The sequence below is a fragment of the Ambystoma mexicanum genome, chromosome 3q (genome assembly GCF_040938575.1).
Source record: "Ambystoma mexicanum isolate Mex_15411 chromosome 3q, UKY_AmexF1_1, whole genome shotgun sequence".
Lineage (NCBI taxonomy): Eukaryota > Metazoa > Chordata > Amphibia > Caudata > Ambystomatidae > Ambystoma > Ambystoma mexicanum.
In genome coordinates this window covers 390,203,457-390,223,787 of record NC_090926.1, presented here as the reverse complement: position 1 = coordinate 390,223,787, position 20,331 = coordinate 390,203,457, and the positions used below count along the sequence as shown (strand labels likewise).

The window sequence follows — 20,331 nt, the reverse complement described above, 5'->3', positions numbered from 1 at the left end:
AAGAGCTGCAACCTTCCTGGGCTGCAATTCCCCAATACCCTGAGACCTGGACCAATTTGCTCTGTGTCGTCTCCTGAAGTGCAGTTTTGGCTGGAACTTTATGGGCATCCTGCCGGACCTACAGTGACTCTTTCCCGCTCTAAGATGTCTCCTCTTCCAAGTCTGTGGCCTAGAAATGTAGAGAAGTCTGTCATATGACAACTGTCACTGAACCGTAGCCTGTGTCAAGTCCCAACTAGCCAGCATCATGAAGATCATATACTGGGCATCCCATCGCAAGAAGCTGACTGTCTACTCCTGACAAACGTTCCTTCTTCAGCCTCAAGTCCACAAATCCGAACAGGAGCTGCTGTTGCCTCACCTGGTAATCCACCAGGGACATCATCTTCTTCATGAAAAGGTACTGTCATGCTCCTAGGTACTCATTTGGGTGCTGCTGTGTTGAATCAGACTTGTCCTGAGCTTTCTGAGACACATTGTAGTGGACACCCCAACTTTGTTCTCCCAGGCCTAAGGACACTGGTCCTTTCGTCTACAATCAAAAGGGGGTCTGCCTGACCTCTCTGAACCACCTTTTAACTAAACATTTTACCTACCTGCAACATAGAAGAAACCTGCTATTTTGACAATGTCTATCTCTCTTCGTTCTTCCGTCCAGGGGCCCATGCCACCCAGTGTCCCCACTGACTTTGAGACACTCATTCCCACATAGGGCTGGACTTTCTAAAGTATAAGTTGCCTAAATGTACTTACCAGTATTGCTTACTTTAAATGTTGGTTTTAAGAAATAATTTGCTAAACTTGAATGCTACTTTAACTACTTACTTGTATATCATCTAAGAGTACACTGTTGAACCGAGTAATGCTCAACAAAGGTTTTACTGTATGTACATGTGAATACGTTTATTTACCTGTAATTCTAATACTGTGATAACTACTGTGTATAAATGTATTCTTGACTACAGGTGTGCCCTGAGATCTTTGTACTTACCTACAGCCTTCTCACTCCTAGACTAAGCCTGACTGTTTGCCCATTGCTACCAAACCTTTTGGTAGTTCAGGCCAAACCCAAGAGTTGGTACCCCGTATGTCTATGAGTGAGTCTTCTCTAATCCTACCATAGGTGGACTTTAGTAAAACTCTCTAACAAAATGGCTATACTGTTTTCATCCAGGCATTAAGGGCTGTCCTTCCCAGGGTAGAGAGGGGCTGTCAGGCATTGGCATATGTACATGGTATGAGCTGTTCCCCAAAGGGGTCTCCTGCAGCCATGATGGTACCACCCCACCCAATAACTGATATCTACACTACCAAAGAGAGGACGGAGCCGAAAGGCCGCCTTTCTGCAGAAAGGTGGCTAGCTGATGGAATTGTGCACTTGCATTTACAACTTTTATACAAGTTGGTATGATGTCTGAAAAGGAAGCTCTGAGAATTGTGCCTGCGTAGTTTGAACTGGTTCCAAAAGCCACAAAAAGAGCTCTTGTGGCGCATGGGCACTTCATTGCTTTGCTGTCTAAAGCTTGACCATGCAAGGCCAAGCTTGCATGGTCAAGCTTTAGACATGCAATACGATATGCAATATTGCGAGATAATTCCGTTGCCTAAGGTCTGACCATGTGCACTTCAATTTGCGATTTAAGGGGTAACTCTGCTGTCTACAGCCTGACCGTATATGGTGCGGGGCATGTGATTTAGGTTTTGTTGCCTCTTTACCATGCATGGTGCAGGACCTGAGATTTAGGGGCGATAGCCTGACCGTGTAAGGTCCAGGACATGTCATTCAGGTAGTTAGCTGTGCTGTCTAAAGTTTGAACATGTACGGTATGGGCAGTAGAGTGGAGATGGATAGCCCTGCTGTCTAGAGTCATACCATGTGACAGGAGATGTGATGAAGGGGATGCCACGTTCTTCATACTTCACCATGAGTTCATTTATGCATTAGCTGTCAAAAGAAACCTTTCAGAAGCATTGTCACTTCTTTATTTTCAAAGGACTCAGATAGATGGTCCCTGGACTGTCAGGGGGAGTATTGGAGGATAGACCAATGAGGGCACCTACAGCTCTGGGAGGAAGGGCTATTGAATGTATTTATGCAGGAACATTATGCTTCGATCGGAAGCACATTACGAAAGGTCATAGGGTGGGCTGAGCAGTCTGACTGCAGCATGCTTTACATTCCATCGCTCTGAAGTAATACATGACACATAAACGCGGTGGCAGAAGAGCGTGTGGGAACATTAAATGGGAGCGCAGGGCACATGTATACAGTGTAATATCATTTACATGGAAACCTATAGCCACATTTGAGGATGGGTTCGGGGATCAAGCATGATCAAGGTGAATGCCGCAGGAGGATGAAACATGCAGTTTTAGGATGGTCTTGTGCCAGTCACTGATTGGATACACTGGAATTCATCATGTGAAGTGATCTGGGGGTTAGGCAGCAAGCAGAGTGAAAGAGCAGAAGTGGGAGGCAGTGCATGGTTGACAGGGAGTGGCGAAATTGAAAGGAGAGTTTGAGATTGTAGCAGGTGAGGGGGGAACAGGGGGGTGAACATGAAGATTTATATGCAGTTTCGTGCATTTTGGGTGGCAGACATGATCAGCTAATACATTATAAATGCATCTGACAACCTGCAATCATTTTTTTTTGTAAATAGGGGGTTTGATCACTCCACTTGAAAAAAAAATAAGTTTCAAACATTTTTATTAATCGTTTTTGATTTTTTTGTTGTTGTTCACAGATGGTTGTAACAGCCAGTCACAATTCAAAAAGAAAACATATTTGGGAAACACTGTGTTGTGGTACGGTATTATTGATGAGAGTGCCCCTGAAGAAGTTCGGATTGAGTAAGAACAGAAACATGTAGGGCAAAAGCAACTATGGGCATCAAGACATCAGTGGCATAGAATAGGGCAGCCTTTTCTGCTATTTACTAGTAGTTAGTGCAGTTTTCCATACGTATTTTTTACTTTTTTTTATGTATATAACGCGGTTCCACTTATGTCACTGGGTGTGGTGATGGATTTTGATAACTGGACGTTTTTAAATATGTATTGATGGTTTTGAATATATTGTGTCAGTGGGGGTCATAACGACCTGGGCGCAAAGGGATACCGGGCACCGGTAATGACACCGGTGCTGGTAATCCCTTTGCGCCCTATTCCGAGGTCCCTTTGCTGGTCCCTCCCTTAACGCCTGGTTTTACCAGGTGTTATGTACGGGACCCGCAAAGGGATACCGGGGTCAATAACGGTACCGCAATTTGCGGTACCGTTATTGACGCCTCCCGCCTTCCCATTGAGCCCTATGGGGGCTCAAATGGAAATGGGGAATGGCTTTACAAATGGGGACTTACCGGTCCCGCAAAGGTCGGAATAGACCGGTAAGTCCCCATACCACCAAGTCAGTGGCGGTACCGGTATTGGTGCTAGTCATGGCGCTAATAGCGCCATGACTAGCACCAACCTTGGAATGAGGGCCAGTATGTTTCATGAATGATTGTATTTCTCATGGAAGTGCAGAGCTTAACAGAGTTGCTAGATACTGGAGAAACGTTTTCTATATAAATAGTTTTTATGATTAATGAAATGTTGTTATACGTATCTATTTTTGTGTGACCATGTGTTATATTTGATATTTAGCATAAGGAAAGTGGAGTGAGCCCTTGCCCATGTTGTAGGACGGGATTCCTTGTAATGTAGAATAACGGGGGGTCTTGGTTAGGTAGAGGGGAGTGGAGTTGGTGGCCCATGAATAGATTTGAAGACCCATAGAAGGAATTTGAAGAGGGAGGCATTTTGTGTGGAGATCCATGGTGGGGAATGGGGGGTTGCAAAGGAAATGAGAATCATGGGAGATTGTCTTCTTTGGCTAAAATAACTTATGCCTACTACGTCATCAGCAAAGGAACTTGCTAGACTTAGCAAGGGAAAAGATGCCAGTCTACCAACAGGTCTGTCGCTAGGAAGTGCACCCCTCGAGGTGAAATACAGGAACAACTGATGTACTCCTGATACGCCAACATACAGACAATATTTCTGGCCCAGTAGCCCTAAGCCAGTGCCTCGGCGGAAGAATCTTGTTTTCATTTTGCAATCCACATCTATCATTGGTGCCTTACATTTGGGCAGTGTTGAAAGCAACTGTCTTCCACCTTAATCACTTAATACAATGTTCCTGCTGCCAGTTGTACCACACTTCTGGAATTGTGTTGTCTATGGCTAGATTAGGTTGTAAAAATACAATCGACCTAGAACTAGCAGCCTCCCCAGTAATGACTGATGAGACTCGAATGTCCATCCGTTGGGCCAAATAATATATATGCACTAAACAAATACTATAAGATGAATGTCTACTAGACAGAGTGAGGGAGGGTGAGAGGGAGAGAGAAAAAGAGGATGAGAGAGAGGGAGAGACAAAGAGAGAGACAGAGAGAGAGAGATAGAGAGAGAGATTATCAATATTATACCAATGTAAAATAAGACATGAGAAGGAACTTGGTGCGGCCATTATGGACATGGCCCAGTCAGTGGTAATTGTATTTGTGTTTATTTGGTTGATAGCATTGGCACTTGGACTAGAGGTGCCGTACAGAGAGGAAAAGACGTCCCTCAGACAAAAAATCAAGTGCACTTACACTGCCTTTGGAAATGTAGTTGGAGTCTCTCATGATGTCTCTCGCCAGGCCAAAATCACAGATTTTTACTAATTTCCCTTCACAGATCAGGACATTCCTAGCTGCCAGGTCTCGATGGACACACTGTGGGGATAAAGCACAAGTAGTGGTGAGTCACCTACACCGCTGAAGGAATAAGAGATAACTGTGCAACATTTAGCCAAACACCCCATGGCTTTCTTTAAAAATTGGAGCAATGGCCATATACCACCACCTTCCAATCATGTCCCTTCGCTTGCCCATTATGTCCCTCCTGCTAGCCTACACCTTTTGAATTCACACAGAAGTAAACATTCATAATGTGTTGTTGATTGGGACCTGGTAGACGCTGAGATGTCCACTGGGAAATATTTGAGCAATTTAGTTATTTCAGAAATACCTTTGTGTTTAATATACTTTCATTTTTAGATTGAAAGCCACGAGGGAGAAGTGGAGCTTTATTCGTTTTCTCATCTTTTTCCTTCTTTTTTTGATTGAGCAATTTTTGATAATTAGTTACAGTCTAACTGATATAAATTGTCATGTCCTACACCGAAATATTTCTAGTAAATTGGATGTATACGTTTCGGCCGTGCACAATTGGTCGCGGCCAAATTGATTGTGGTTAATTCGTCCGCGAAGCCAATTTTTCTGCGGCCAAAACTGCCCTGTTTAAAAAACCCCACCCACCCTCACAAAACCCCCACCCACCCCCTACTTACCTTTTCACCGTCCAGGCCTTTACCGACCCTTCATCGTAGGATCCGTCCCTCCTACGTGGGTCAGATCCGACGCTGCAGGGTCCGCTTTCATTTTTTTTTGTCTCCCGCCTCCATACCTCTGGAAGCGGGAGACACCCCCACTACCCACAAAGGCAATCACTACCAAACATGGGGAGCGGGGGACACCCCTGCAACCCCTGCTCCCCATGTTGGGTAGTTTTCACCCAAATTGGTCGTTTCGAAAAGACTAAATGGTACAGGCCGAATTTGGCTAATTGTACAATTCGGTCAATTCGAAACGACCAATATGGGTAATACCAGTAAATTATGTGTATACACAAATATTGTGTTTTGGTGTTTATTTTTTAAATAGTGAATACTTTTAATTGATGCACCTCTCAGTAAGTGCTTGAGCTCCTACATTATAGCACTCTATATGAGGCCAGAATACAATTAAGAAAAGCAGGAAACTAAGTGTTCTGCTGCTGGCACTTTCATGTTGATATCAGCCTATTCCTTCTGCCCAGGGATGGTGTCAAGGCCTTTCAAACCTTTCATTTGAAATGGGCCCCGGGGCACTGGGGTGGCCACTGGCATCTGCCCCATGTTGACAGGCTTGTGACACAGAAAGATATTCCTTTAATTCAGGAGATCTGACGTGCCCAGCACGCATGTAACAGGCTGCCTTGGCCGACATTGCCACGTTGCAGTTAGCACCCTGCTGTCAGAGATTAATAGCTTTTCAGCCAGATATTTAGTGTTTCAGACGCCTGCCAGCTTCCTGTCCCATGGTAATCTGGAGCTATTAACCACCCCCTGCATTTTTTACCTCATTATTCTATAAACACCCCACAGGCACTACCAGCTGTAAGGCAAGAATGGGGCAAAAGTCAAGGTGAAATGGGCCCCACCAACCCTGACACATCTTTATCTAGCCCTGACACAATACATATCAGTCTCCGTCTTGACCAGGTCTCATTTTCTTCTTTTTTAGAACACACAAAGGACCTGTGAACACCTAACCCTGCAAAGCCTGACAGAGTTCTCGGAGCCAAAGAAACAAGACAATTTAGCGGGAAATTACCAGAATGCACCTGGTCTGAACCGGGAAAACCCAGGCCTGGAGCCAGGGAATTGAGTGGATCAGAATTGGAATGGACTGGAATGTTACTTTCCCAAAAGGAATGAGACACCCAACCCACCAACTCCAGGTAGGTCCCAGGAGAATGGGAGGATAACAGCAAAAGGACTGTGAATGCACCAGTGTAGGCCAGTGTGACCATGTAAAATCACTTAATAGGTTGACTTGTCCATAATGCGAGTATAAAATGCCATGCCACTGTAAGAAAGCAAGCCTATGCAGGCTGCACCAATGTAGGCTAATATAGCCATATACAAACACTCACCATGTTGGCGTTGCCTATAATTCCAGTAATAAATGCCATGCCACTGATAGAAAACATGTTGTACTTGCTGCACCAATGCAGGCCAGTATGCACATGTAAGAACACTCATCATATCAGCTATACCCATAATGGCAGTAAAATGGTGTGTGCCCACTGTAAGAAAACATGTACATGCTACTTGCTTAATATGAAGACCTCCACAGACAAGAAAAGATTAACACAGGATTTGCCCATAATGCCAGTAGTATTGTCATGCCACATACAAAACATGGCCTTGAAGGCTGTGCCAACAGAGGCCATCATCTCAGGTAAGAATGTTTACATTGTCTTTGCCCAGAACATCTGTGATATATTTCAATCAATGCTAATCACACCCTCCCATCCCCAACAGCAGCCCTATACTGGCTCCACTCTTCACAATTCTGCCCAGCCCCTCTCTCTGTGCACCAGTTTTTAAAATATTTAATGGAGAAGGGGGTTCCCTCTTCACCAAAATAGATAGCTATATATCGGGTTCATTGCCAAAACCGGGGTTATTTAGAAGTAAAACGACTACCATCTTTTTTTTTCTCAATGCTTTAGTTAGCCACGGCTATAGCCTACGATATCGGAAAAAGAAACGCAGGAAAAAAGCAATTTGTCAAGTAACAAAACAAGCAAATGCTATCAGTCTAGACGTGAGGGTGTGGGGGGGTTGTGGCTAGAGGGCACCAAGTGAAATTTTGGAGTTGGAGGGGGTCTAGGGACTGAGTGTGCAACACAAACCTTTTCTGTAACCTCAGTGTTATATCTGTGAATACCCGTCATCTCAAAGCAAACTGCGTCACAGAAAGAATATGTGGTGTGGAGGAAGGGAGAGGGGAGGTGAGGAGGCCATCTGGAAAGTGGGGGACGCTGGCTCAGATGATGGGTGCATCAATTTTTTACTAATTGCAATATATTTTAATGCCAATTTGATCAAAAGAGGACATTCATGCAAATATGATGGGAGCACTTGATGAGGGCCTGGGGGGAAAAGAAAGCATGTTCTTCCCAGACATTTTTTCGATATTCGCATCTATAAAAACTGCAGATAGTCATGGCTATCTGCAGTCCATACATAAAATGACTACAGATAGCCAAGGGTATCTGTAGTTCTGTACCTACGGCTACAGAAACAAATATATTTTGACAGGCAACCACATAATAGGCATCAGGGATTCACATCTATACAGTAACAGGGACTGACTCTGTTTAGCTTCAAAGCAAGGCCTTTGGCTGGTGCCCCCAGGCCATGTTGCCTTATAAATGAGGGCAAATAAAAGGTCCACTTAGATCCAAGTTGCCTGAGGGGGCAGGCACCTTCCTTGCTTTGAAGCTAAGCAGGGTCTGTTTTGGTTACTGCATGGATGGGAGACAGTCCACAGTCCTGGATGCTGTGTGTTTTCTTAGTTTTAAATATATCATAACATACTTAGAAAACACATGGCATACACATTATTATTATTTTAAATGTGCTAATGTCCACCCTTAAAGGTATTGCACTTAGTGACCATTTGTTTGCCTTTTGCTGAATTGCAATCTGGTAGATGTAGTCTCACAGTCAAGATGGGGGGAATAATGCCACAATTGTACACCTTTTGCCTAACATAGATTGATAATGATTTACATATTAGAGTGACAATATGGTATGTGCACTTTTCACGTTATCTTTATAAAGCCGAGTATTGCTGAAAGCCAGAGATGTGGGTGAGGAGGGGAAATGATGAGAAGGCAATAAAGCATGACTATTTGCCCATGATGTGGGCAAATACTCATGCTTTATTGCCTTCCTGGACTCACATGCAGTTCTTTGCCCTGATTGGGGCTGATCTTTGGGGCACAAGTAAAGGACACATGTGGTGGACAGCGCAACTTTCTTTCAGAGGGCAGACACAACCCCCTTTTTTAGGTTGGCAAGCTTGCTCCAGTATTTAGCTACCAGGAATTTACTCAGGTTGTCATGTTCCCAGTGCAAATGCTTACCCAAAAGACCACAAGCACTTGTTTCATATTGGGATTTTGTTTTCCTGGGACAATTTAATGACAGATTGCTCGGTTCAAAAGGTGAGCACCTTTAATACTTTGCCAGCATATTTATTGGAACATTTCTTCTCTATTTTGTTTTGCGCACTTTCTTCTAAGGGGAAGGTCAATTGAACTACATTTGTATATTTCACTTTAAGATACATGTTCACTTACTGAGAATATATTCATGGGTTCAAGCTTGTGATTTTCGCTATGGGGGCAAAAGTACCTGGGCATATGTTATTCAAGCAGCCTGGGTCACACTGGGGCTATTGGGCATTCGGCCATGGGTTGCATGACTTGGAGGCCGTTGGGGCCAGTTTCCTAACAAGCCAACCCCCTGGGACGGCCGTTTTCTTAAGGTTAAAGAAATATTTTTGTAACCTACGTTACTTTACGTAACATACTTTACTTTGCTTGCCTCAGTTGCCTGCAGAGTGCGGGCAGCTGGCTGCGGTCCACTCAGCAGCCAGCCAGCTCGCGGCACAGACAGGATGCATTCACGTTACCTTGCTTGGATGAATGCATCACAATAGGCAGTGCCCGGCCTGGCAGTGACCCTGAGCCAAGCCTCCCATCCGCCGGCGACGGCGTGGCTGGTGCCAGTCAGGAAGCTGCCAAGACAGGCGGCCTGCAAATTGTAACAACATACTCGAGTCGACTCGTCAATTGCATTTGCAAGTTGCTTGCAACTTTGCAAGTGCAATTGTTCTGGGGCTCAGGGGCAGGGGGTGCGGGCCACTGAGCTCGTACCTCCTTGTGTTGTTGTGACTTTCTGTTGTCTCAGTATGATATGATATGATATGATAAGTCATTTATAAACGCACCAGTACACAAGTGTTCCTACCTGTGATCGGTTTGTGTGGCTGGGCTGGCCTGGGGGCCAAAGGAGAAGCAGGTGTGCGTGTGTGCCCATGCCAGTGCTGCCTGGCTGCGCCGAGCGAACGACTAACTGCCAAGCTGCCTGGCTGCTGCAGAAGCAGTGCCCACCACCCAGGCACAGGCGGACAGCCTGCGCCTGACCCAGGCCCAGCCCGCCAAGGGCGAGTCGGCGAGGAGGTGGTCACCCGTCAGGATGGAGGACAAATACTGCCATAGGTACTGGTTAGTGAGTGGCCACACACTGTGCACAACAAATGTTGCCCATAACAAATGTTGCCCACACGATCCCCCTGCACGCACAGCAGTCTTTGCTTGGAGATTCCACAATTTGAGGTATTTGGCCATCTTTGAGGAGGAGACCTGGTGTGCCACCATGCCAGTGTAGCTGTACTATGTTGTACAATGTCATGCATGTGTGTTTTCTTGACATTTGCATAGCGTTCGCACTGCGAGATCAGGGTCGGACTGTCATTGGTGGGGCACAAAATTGTTTGGGCACCAAATTAGTGGGCCACAGTTGCATATGGCAATTCATTACTTTTGTTACAGACCGTTTGAGTAGTACTCCCAGGGGAGATTTTTGATAAAATGTGATGCAAATTGTGCATTTTATTTATTCAGTAAGTGGTCAAAACTAGCTGCATAGTGATGGTGAAGTAACTTCTGACATTGGCCAAAAAAGTGGCACACTTTGAGGAAAGAAACGTGCCCACACTAGCCACTGCTAGCTCACTGCCCATGAAGTGCCCGCCTGCTGACATAGGTGGCACATTATAAAATGCCCAAATAAACACTTTGTGCGCCAAATCTGAATGGCCTTGTCGGCTTCTACCCTAGGCGCTTGGTTATGGTGCTTTGAAATGGCCACATGATGCAGGTTCAACACTGATCGTCCATCAGGACGGAGGACAAATACTGCAGTAAATACTGGGTACTCGGTAGTGAGTGACCACGATCGTGCACAGAAATGTTGCTCACTAAGGCACTAATCCCCCCTGCATGTGTGGCATTCGCTGCTCAGAGATTCCACCAAAATCTGAGTTATTTGGCCATTTTGAAGGAGGAGAGGGAGTAGGGTGCCACCGTGCCAGTGTAGCTGTACTTAGTTGTACAATGTCATGCATGTGTGTTTTCTTGACATTTGCATAGTATTAGCACTGCAAGATCAGGGTCAAACTGCTGTCACAGGGGCATGCAATTGTTTCGGCACCAAACAAGTGGACCACAGTTGCAAATGGCAATTCATACCTTTTGTGACAAACTGTTTGAGTGGTACCGAAGGGGGAGTTTTTTGATAAAATGTCATTCAAATTGTGCATTTTAAATAATATTTATTCAGTAAGTGGTCAAAACTACTAGCCACATGGTGATGGTGAAGTAACTTCTCACATTGGCCAAAACAGTGTCACACTTTGAGAAAAAGAAACAGGCCCACACTAGCCTGCTCTCTATTCGCTATACTACTACAAGCCACTCCTCATGAAGTGTCCGCCCGCTGCCGACATAGGTGGCACATTAGAAAATGTCCAAATAAAGACTTTGTGCACCAAAACTGAACAGCCTCTAACCTAGGTGCTTGGTACTGGTGCATTGAAATGCCACATGCAGGTTCCACACAGATTGATGCAGTCAGCAGGCACTCGCACTCTACTACCAGAGCTATTCATTATCTACGCAGTGGTAGTCAAACTTTTTCATACCGAGCCCATAGGCCCACAACAAATCTTCTGGTAAAAGTTGTGCCATTGTTTCCAGGGCAGTTTTTAGACCATATTGCCCAGGGGGAAACACCAGAATGCACTCGCCTCACGTTGCTCCCTCCCATACTGCTACCCCTCTATCCAACATCATTGCAATTTAAATAATGTTTTATTGATTTGTACTTGAAAGGAAGCAGAATTAGAAATAGGAATTAATTTGTATTCTCTTATGTTTATGGTAATTATTTAAATTCTGGGCAGTCGCCTAGATGTTGCTGTTGCAAAAACATCTATTATTACTGTGTGTCTTCACTGAATTGCAATTGAAACCAACCAGGCTGAGCGCCAACCTTTTTGGGGAAATCGGCTGCCCCCCACCAACACGTGGAGGAAAGGGGTGCATTTCACTGCAGGCTATTTGGGAGTAAAGGGTTAGAACAATTTACAGGCACATAAGTACTCGACTTGAGGTGCTAGAGCACCAATTGTCTACTGAAGCTTTGTGCCTTCACGATTCATGTATGAGCCTGAATTCAATGAAGGCACATCCTTTATCTGCTACATACTGTGCCAGGGGGTTGAAATCACATCTCTCCTGGTGCTAACAAACCACACTGGCTAGCCTGGAAGCCCTAGCCCCCCTGAGTGAAAATAGTGTTTCCTCACCCCCAGTAGGTGTTTGTCCCCCTAGAGGGCCCAAGGATGTCCAGGCCCCCCAACCCCAGGATCTTTAAAACAGGTTGACCTCTTATAATTGCTATTAAAAGCAGTCATCTTAATCCTTTTTCAAAGAGTCTGCTGGGCCCCTCTGGAAATCCTTCGGGCCCCCATAGGGGAGCTAGCCACCCAGGTTGAAGACCAGTGATCTAGAGAGAGGGTGGAGGTGGGGTGTGCTTATTCCTTGGGTGGGCTGTCTGCAGAATTTCAGAAGACATGGGGCAGCACAGCATATCCCCAGGGGCATATGTATGTAAGGAGAAAGATGGAGATTTATTACATGGGCTAGAAACATGGGCCCAGTAGTTCTTCCTGCATGGTTATTTTTTCATATTTATCCTACACATTATATATATATGGGATACATTACTCACCGTAATCGTATTTCTGATGCTTGTATCTGCTTAGATTCACATGCTGTGCATAGGCCGACATCTAGTGGAAGCTGCGGAGTATTACAGTTTGTTTTTCGAAAATCGAAAATGGGCGTCGACACAGGGCGTGCCAGTAATACTATCCCTAGTGTGACGTCCACTGTACCCATGATCCCTCACGCGTCTAGGATCCCCAGATTGTGTTTTTCCTGACATGAGGTAGCATGAGTAGTAGCGTGAGTACAGATAATCCAAGCAGATAGGTAGAAAGGTAGGACTACAAGCAACCATGCGCCTTCTCTCAGAGGGGAGGAAGGGTGGGTCGCATGTGAATCTAAGCAGATACAAGCATCAGAAATACGATTACGGTGAGTAATGTATCCCTTCTGAGGCTTGTGGAATCTGCTTAGATCACATGCTGTGCATAGATTAGCGAGCAGTACCTGAAGAAGGAGGTGGGGTGTGAGAAGGGTCATGAGCAAATAAATGTCTTAGAACCACTTGTCCCACTTGTGTATCTGTCTTGGAATGAGTGTCAATGCAGTAGTGCTGAGTAAAAGTGTGAATAGAGCTCCAAGTAGCTGCTTTGCAAATGGTGTCAAGGGGTACATTTGCAATGAAAGCCAGAGTGGCCCCAATACCTCTTGTAGAGTGGGCCCTAGGCGTGAAAGGCAGAGTCTTTTCAGCGAGTGAGTAACACAGCTGGATACAGTTAACAATCCACTTAGAGATGGCACCCTTAGAGACGCGATCCCCCTCTCTGCCTGTAGCTACGGAGACAAACAGCTGATCTGTTTTTCGTAACGGTCTGGTCTTGTTTACATAGTAGAGGACCGCCCTACGCACATCTAGTGTGTGTAGTTTTACCTCAGCCGAGCTTTGTGGGTTTTGGAAGAAAGCCGGAAGCTCGATGGACTGGTTTAAGCGGAATTTAGAGATAAATTTAGGTGAGAACCTAGGGTGTGTGCGTAAAACCAGTTTGTCCTTGTGGACAGTAAAGAAGGGATCCTGCACTGACAGAGCCTGGATTTCACTGACCCTTCTTATAGAAGTAATGGCTACTAAGAAGGCTGTTTTATAAGTCAGATGTTTGAGACTACTTTTATGCATGGGCTCGAAGGGCGGGCCCATGAGTTTAGATAGCACCACGTTCAGGTCCCATCCTGGTGGTGGGTTGGAAATTGGAGGATGAAGTCTCTTTACTCCTTCCATGAAAGCTTTAACCACTGGTATTTTCCACCACGATACCTTGTTATGGGAGGTGGTGTAGGCTGATAGAGCTGCCAGGTGCACCTTGAGTGAGTTAAAAACCAGACCTGCATCTAGCAGGTGGAGCATGTATGTAACAATAGTGGAAGGAGTGCATTCAATTGGGTTGATTTGTTTATTCTGGCACCAAATAACAAATCTCCTCCATTTGTCAAAGTAGCAGTGCCTTGTGTTTGGTTTCCTAGATTCTTTTAGGATGTCCATACATCTTTGTGGTAGATTGAGATGTCCAAACTCTATGGCCTCAGGAGCCATGCTGCGAGGTTCATTGAGTTGGGTTGAGGATGCACTGTTTGACCCTGGTGCTGGGACAGAAGGTTGTACCAGGTTGGAAGTCTGATGGGTTCGCACACCGCCATCCTGCGTAAGTGTGGGAACCAAGGTTGTCTTGCCCACATGGGAGCAATTAGGACGAGCGTCATCGACTCTCTGTTCATCTTGTTGACCACCTTCCTGATGAGAGGAGTTGGTGGAAAAGCGTACGCAAACATCCCTGACCAGTTCATCCACAGGGCGTTCCCCTGGGCATTGTCTGTTTTCGCTTGCGGCGAATAAGTCTATAGTGGGGCAACCCCACTGAGAGAAGATGTCTTCTACGACCTCCTTGTGTAGAACCCATTCGTGTTCCTCTGGGAGGGAGTCTCTGCTTAAAGCATCCGCTAGGGAATTGAGTTCCCCTGGAACATGTTGTGCTGACAGGAAGATGTTCCGTCTGAGTGCCCATATCCAGATTTTCTGGGCAAGCTTGGACAGATTTGGTGAACGAGTCCCTCCTTGCTTGTTCAGGTAGAACATGGCTGTTGTGCTGTCCGTCCGGATTTGCACTGCCAGGTTGATCAGGTAGGGCTCGAATGCTAGAAGTGCTCTGAATACTGCCAGAAGTTCTAGCAGGTTGATGTGGTTCCTGGCTACTGAGGGAGACCAGAGACCTTGGGCTGTGTGGAGGAGATGGTGAGCTCCCCACCCAGTGAGGCATGCATCGGTAGTGACTATTGCCTGTACCTCGGGATCGTGAAAAGGTTTCCCCTGAGCAAGATTTACTCTTGTCCACCAGTGGAGGCTTTGTACCAATGTTGGCGAAACGACCACTAGATCGTCCCACTGACCCCTTGCCTGAGACCACTGTTTCGCCAACCATTCCTGCATGGGACGCATGCGCAGTCGCGCGTGGGGGACCAGGTAAATGCATGAAGCCAACATGCCCAGCAAACGCATTGCCCTGCGTACCGTTATTTGGCGACCGGCCTGATATTGCGGAATTTGCAGTAGTATATTCCGAATTCTTTCCTCTGAAGGAAACGTTAACCCTCTTTGAGTATCCAGGATAGCTCCTAGGAACTGTTTGGAGGTGCTTGGCACTAGGCTTGATTTCTTCTCGTTGATTGAGAAGCCTAATTCGTGAAGGAGGTCGATAGTCCTTTGAATGTTTGTCCTGCAAATCACTGGGGTTTCCCCCGTTATGAGCCAGTCGTCCAGATAAGGGTATACTGGGATAGCTTTCCTGCGTAGGTGTGCAGCCGCCACCGCCAGTACCTTGGTGAATACCCTTGGTGCCGAAGCTATCCCGAAGGGCAGCACTTTGAACTGATAGTGTTGACTGTCCACCTTGAAGCGTAGGTACTTTCTGTGCGCTGGGAGCATGGAAATATGAAAATAGGCATCTTTCATATCCAAAGTTGCCATGTAATCCCCCTTTTTTAGGAGGGGGATTACCTCTTGTAGTGTAGTCATACGAAACTTTTGGGGCTTGACATACTTGTTGGCAGGCCGCAAGTCCAATACTGGGCGCATTGTTAAGTCTTTCTTTGGAACAAGGAAGTAAGTTGAATAAATACCCTTGTTTACCTGGTGGCTTGGGACGATTTCTATCGCGTCCTTTTGGAGCAGATTGTAGATCTCCTCGAGGAGGATCTTCTGATGTTCTAAAGAGTGGACTTTTTGTCTTGGAGGATGGTTTCGGGGACGTTGCAGTAGTTCTATACAGTACCCATTGGATACCGTTGACAGCACCCACCTGTCGGATGTTATCCCTTCCCATGCCTGGGTGAAGCTGGATATTCGTCCCCCTACTGGGGTTGTACGGGAAGGGACCCTGAAATGAGCGTCACTGCTTTGGTGGAGGCGTGCCGCCTCCTTTACTGGGGCTGCCTCTGCCTCTACCACGTTCTCTTCTACTAGCCCTACCATACCCCTGGGTAGACTGTTGTGAGTTGGTGTTCCACTGTGTACCCTGGGTGTGGGAATAGCTATTTCCTCTATTGGAATTTTGGCCGCGGGGGCGACGAAAATTGCCGTTCCCTCTTTGGTTAGGTGGTTTTGTAGTTAACTGGCCAAGGGATTTGAGGGTGTCGAATTCCTCCTTAGCGTTCTTTAGAGCGTCCTCGGCTGCCTTTCCAAACAGGAGATCACTTTCCACTGGTTTGTCTAAGAGTGCAGCTTGTGTTTCTGCTTTGAATCCTGACTGCCTCAACCAAGCATGTCTTTTGATGACAGTCCCCTCTGCTATAATTCTACCCGCATTGTCTGCGGCGTCCAAAGTTGCTTTTAAAATGCAGCCTGAGACGTTTCTTCCCTCTGCACAAATGCGAGATAGCTGGCTCTTAAGGGGTTCGGGAGCGGAATCTATTAGTGCTGCCACTTCTTCCCACTGATGGCAGTTGTAGCTGGCCAACAGTGTGGTGGAATTCGCGATTCTGGTTTGGTAGGCTGCCGTGGAAGCTACTTTTCTACCAAAACCATAGAGTTTCTTACTTTCCTTGTCGGGGGGAGCCTCAGAGGAAGATAATGGGGTTCCAGCTCTCTTGCGGGTGTTAGTTACGACTAGAGAGTCTGGCTTAAGTTGGCCTCTAATATATAGAGGGTCCGACTGGGCTGCTTTAAACAGCTTCTCTACTCTCGGGTTTACAGGTCTTGTCAGGTTTGGGTTGATAAGGGATGGTGCTATTCTGCGTTGAATAGATTTCAGGATGGGAATGGTCTGGGCTACTGTCTTCCTTTCCCCTATTAGTTCCTCCGCGAAGTCCCTCTCTTCTTGGACACCTTGTGTGTCTATGTGGAAGTGGTTAGCTGCCCGAGAGAGCAGTTCGTTCAGGAGGGGCTGATTATCTATTGGGGAATCAGACACTGGGGCTTCCCTTTCGACTGGTGAGTCCATTCTGAAAATATCTGGGCTATTTTCTGGCTCATCCTCGTCTTCGTCCTCCCCGTAATAATCTGACACTGCGAGATCTTCTGGCGTCTCAAATTCCTGACCCTCTATAAGGGAAGAGTCTCCTTGGCCTGTAGGGAAAAGGCAAGAATAGGGTTGGACCTCAAAGGGGTCTGAAGCCTTTAATGGTGTCTCGACCCGGGGCCTTTTATTTGAAGGGATAGGGTCCCTTGAACCTGAGGGAGAAGATTCCTGAGGGTTTAAAGCTAGGAGTTGGTCAGGGTGTCTTTCGAAGAAATTTGCCAAGGAAGACATCCTTGACATTACTCTGTCAATGTCCTCGCATGACCAGAGTTTGGAGCTTGGGGTGACCTTGCTGGAACTTTCTATGGACTGTCCCTGAGAAGACTTGGACGGGGAAGTCAGTTCTCTTGTTGTAGAGGATTGCAAGGGTTGTTTCCGTTGCTGCTTACCCCCTTCCCCGTGGGTGGAAGTGTGTTTACCATTTCCCTTATCTTTCGACGCCCGGCGTCGAGGATCGGAGGTGGAATGCCTGTGTTTCGAACTAGGCTTCGAAACTGGGCCCTCCTTACTCCCAAGTGATGTACCCTTTCCCTGGGGTGCAGGCTGGGGATGGAAGTCGTGTTCGTCTCCGGACGAGTGATCTTCCGTGATGTTAATGGGCGAGGCACTATGTGCAAGTGTGGAGGCTTGCCTGACGTCGTGCGGCGACCTCGACCGGGACCGCCCAGAGGACGTCCTTTCGGACCGCTCCTTCTGTGCCTCTTTTCGAGGTTTCGACGACGTCGAATCTCGGGTGGCTTTTTTGTGTTTAGCGTGTGTATGTGTAACGCTTTTGTCGCCGGGGGACTTCCCCATAGTCGCCGGGACGGACGACCTTCCGAGGCCGGGGACGTGCGTTAGGCTGTCTTTCGACGCCTTGGTGCCCTCGCCGTCCGAAAGTCCGGCGTCGCTGCCGTCGCTGAAGGTACCCTCCGCCTCCATAGCTGCTAGCTTGGCGTGGTGGGCCCAACGCTTGGTGGAGCGGTCCTTAAGAGTTTTGGTCTTAAACCTACTACAGGCCCTGCAACCCGCCTCGGGGTGGTCTCTGGGCAGGCAAAGATTGCACGTAGCGTGCTTATCTACCCAAGGGTATTTCTTATTACACTTGGGGCAAAACTGAAAGGGCGTACCCTCCATACGCGCCTGTGGGCAGCGGGCAAGTGTGTGTAGGTAAGGTGGTGTATATATGATTATATATATAACCGAGTGTGGAAGTGTACCACCCCCCACTCTCCCTACTTGTAGGGCCGAGGCCAGCGGCCCAGGCCCGAACCGAGGCGGAAGCCTCAAGGCCCAATCCGTCGGGTATTCGACGTTGATCTCCTCCCCGGTTCGGCGTCGAGATGTTGATCGATGTAAGGGTGACAAAATGGGGCAAATTAGAATTAGTTTTGAGTGCAAATATGGCAAAGCCAGGGAACTCCGATGAAGTGCTTCCGACCAGAATGGCGGAAAAAAACAATCTGGGGATCCTAGACGCGTGAGGGATCATGGGTACAGTGGACGTCACACTAGGGATAGTATTACTGGCACGCCCTGTGTCGACGCCCATTTTCGATTTTCGAAAAACAAACTGTAATACTCCGCAGCTTCCACTAGATGTCGGCCTATGCACAGCATGTGATCTAAGCAGATTCCACAAGCCTCAGAAATATATATATATATATATATGTTTGATAATTTGTTCAAGCACCTTTGAAGTTTGGAAGGTTTGTGTGGGTGAGAATTCGCTGAAGATTGTGTGAATCCTGAGTGCACAGCCACCTCACACCCCCAACTGACTGATACAATTTTCCATCTATCCGCCCCTTCATGTGGCAGAAAAACACCCAAAAAGCTCCTGTAGCAGGGTAAGGACCCCTGAATGGCACTGTTTGATACAGCTGCCCTTTGCCTAATGCAGTGACGACTGGCCTAGCGGAAGGCCATTTAGAAACAGGCCAGTGTCTTTGAGATGTGTGTACTCTACTAGTCTGGACAGTGGTGCCAGTCAGATTCAGTCACTCCCTACATGTACTCTTCCTCTAGCTCTACTGGCCCCTCAGAAGCACAGGCCAGTCCGCTTATAAAATGTGCATCTGTTTTTCCAGTAATCAGCGCTTCCTAACCACGTGCAGCACCATCAATCATTGGACGGCGACTCGTTAGCCGTGGACACAATTTACAACACTTTCCTAAGGAGTTACTAACTGCTAACTCCTGCATGTCCTAACTATCATGTTACCACTTACCAGAGCCACATGCAGCCTTGCTAAATCCCATGCATGTGCTACACGCACGTGAACAGCAACATGCGGCAGTGTTTGATATGTGTACTAATTGTAGCACTTTTTTGCAGCATTTGAGCAGCTACTACGACCAGGGGTCAAGTCCTAAAAATTAAAGTGGGGGACTCATCAACAAATGTAATGTGATGTGATGTCGACAGAAATTAGCATATCAAGGTGAAATATGAACATTTGATTAAATTGGCTTAGCATAACCACCGAAAATTGCACAGGACGAATGACATTTGCCTTTCATAAAAATAACACACACACACAAAACCCAGAGAGGATTTTTTCTTCTAATAGGGTTTTTGAAAACGTTAAAAGATGTGCACCTTTTAAACTCCAAGAACCAATACAAATATTTTCCCTGGGACTTGCAGTACCGAAATGAGACATTTTACCTTTAGTTGTGTGTTATTTGTCATCAGGTGATATAGTGCAGTGGTGAAGTGTCCTGTCGACTCTGTTTCGATCCCGTGATTGGCTTTAATGCATACATTCAAAGAGGACATTCAATGTTTCTCATTTTAGCTACGGCAGACTGAGTCCACCCTCTGAAAAACGTGGGTGGACTCCGTCCACCTATGTGTACCCTCGACTTGAGCCCTGACTACGACACATCCTGACACAACGAAATTGCAGGAGACAACAAGGGACACTTTGGGTGACAACTAACCTAAGCTAAATGCTGCACTACCTCATGTGTGTTTATTATGCTGCTGTGCATTTTTATATTGCTATAGTGATATTGTATGTGTGTGTAGAGTCGGAAGCAGGGACGTGTGTTTGTATGGGTGTAACAGCATGCTGGAAGCGTGCGCAGTGGTCAAAACCTTACCCTAACATCCCCAACCTATCCATAACCTCTCCCTAAACCTCATTCCGGTTTCCCTACTTCCCCCCTTCCTATCCAACCATTGTCACCCTAACCCTCCTTCCCTGCTGGGGTTGCGCAGCCCTGTATAAGCATTGACTTGCAGGTCCCAAAACCGCAGTGGGGGTGGTTGGTTCATGCCACTCCTGCGCCTCAGAACTATGAACCCTGTCACAGAACTCTAAGTATGCAAAGTTAT

The 20,331-nt window shown here is 46.7% G+C and overlaps 1 protein-coding gene across 1 annotated transcript in view; it reads right to left on the bottom strand.

Annotated features, from left to right (window-relative positions):
* The window catches only part of PDGFRB (platelet derived growth factor receptor beta), a 234,991-nt gene that overhangs the window by 18,472 nt on the left and 196,188 nt on the right, over positions 1-20,331 (bottom strand). The window contains exon 18 of the mRNA XM_069654064.1: positions 4,644-4,766. Coding sequence (XP_069510165.1) covers positions 4,644-4,766 — 123 coding nt within the window. The remainder of the gene's footprint in view (positions 1-4,643; positions 4,767-20,331) is intronic.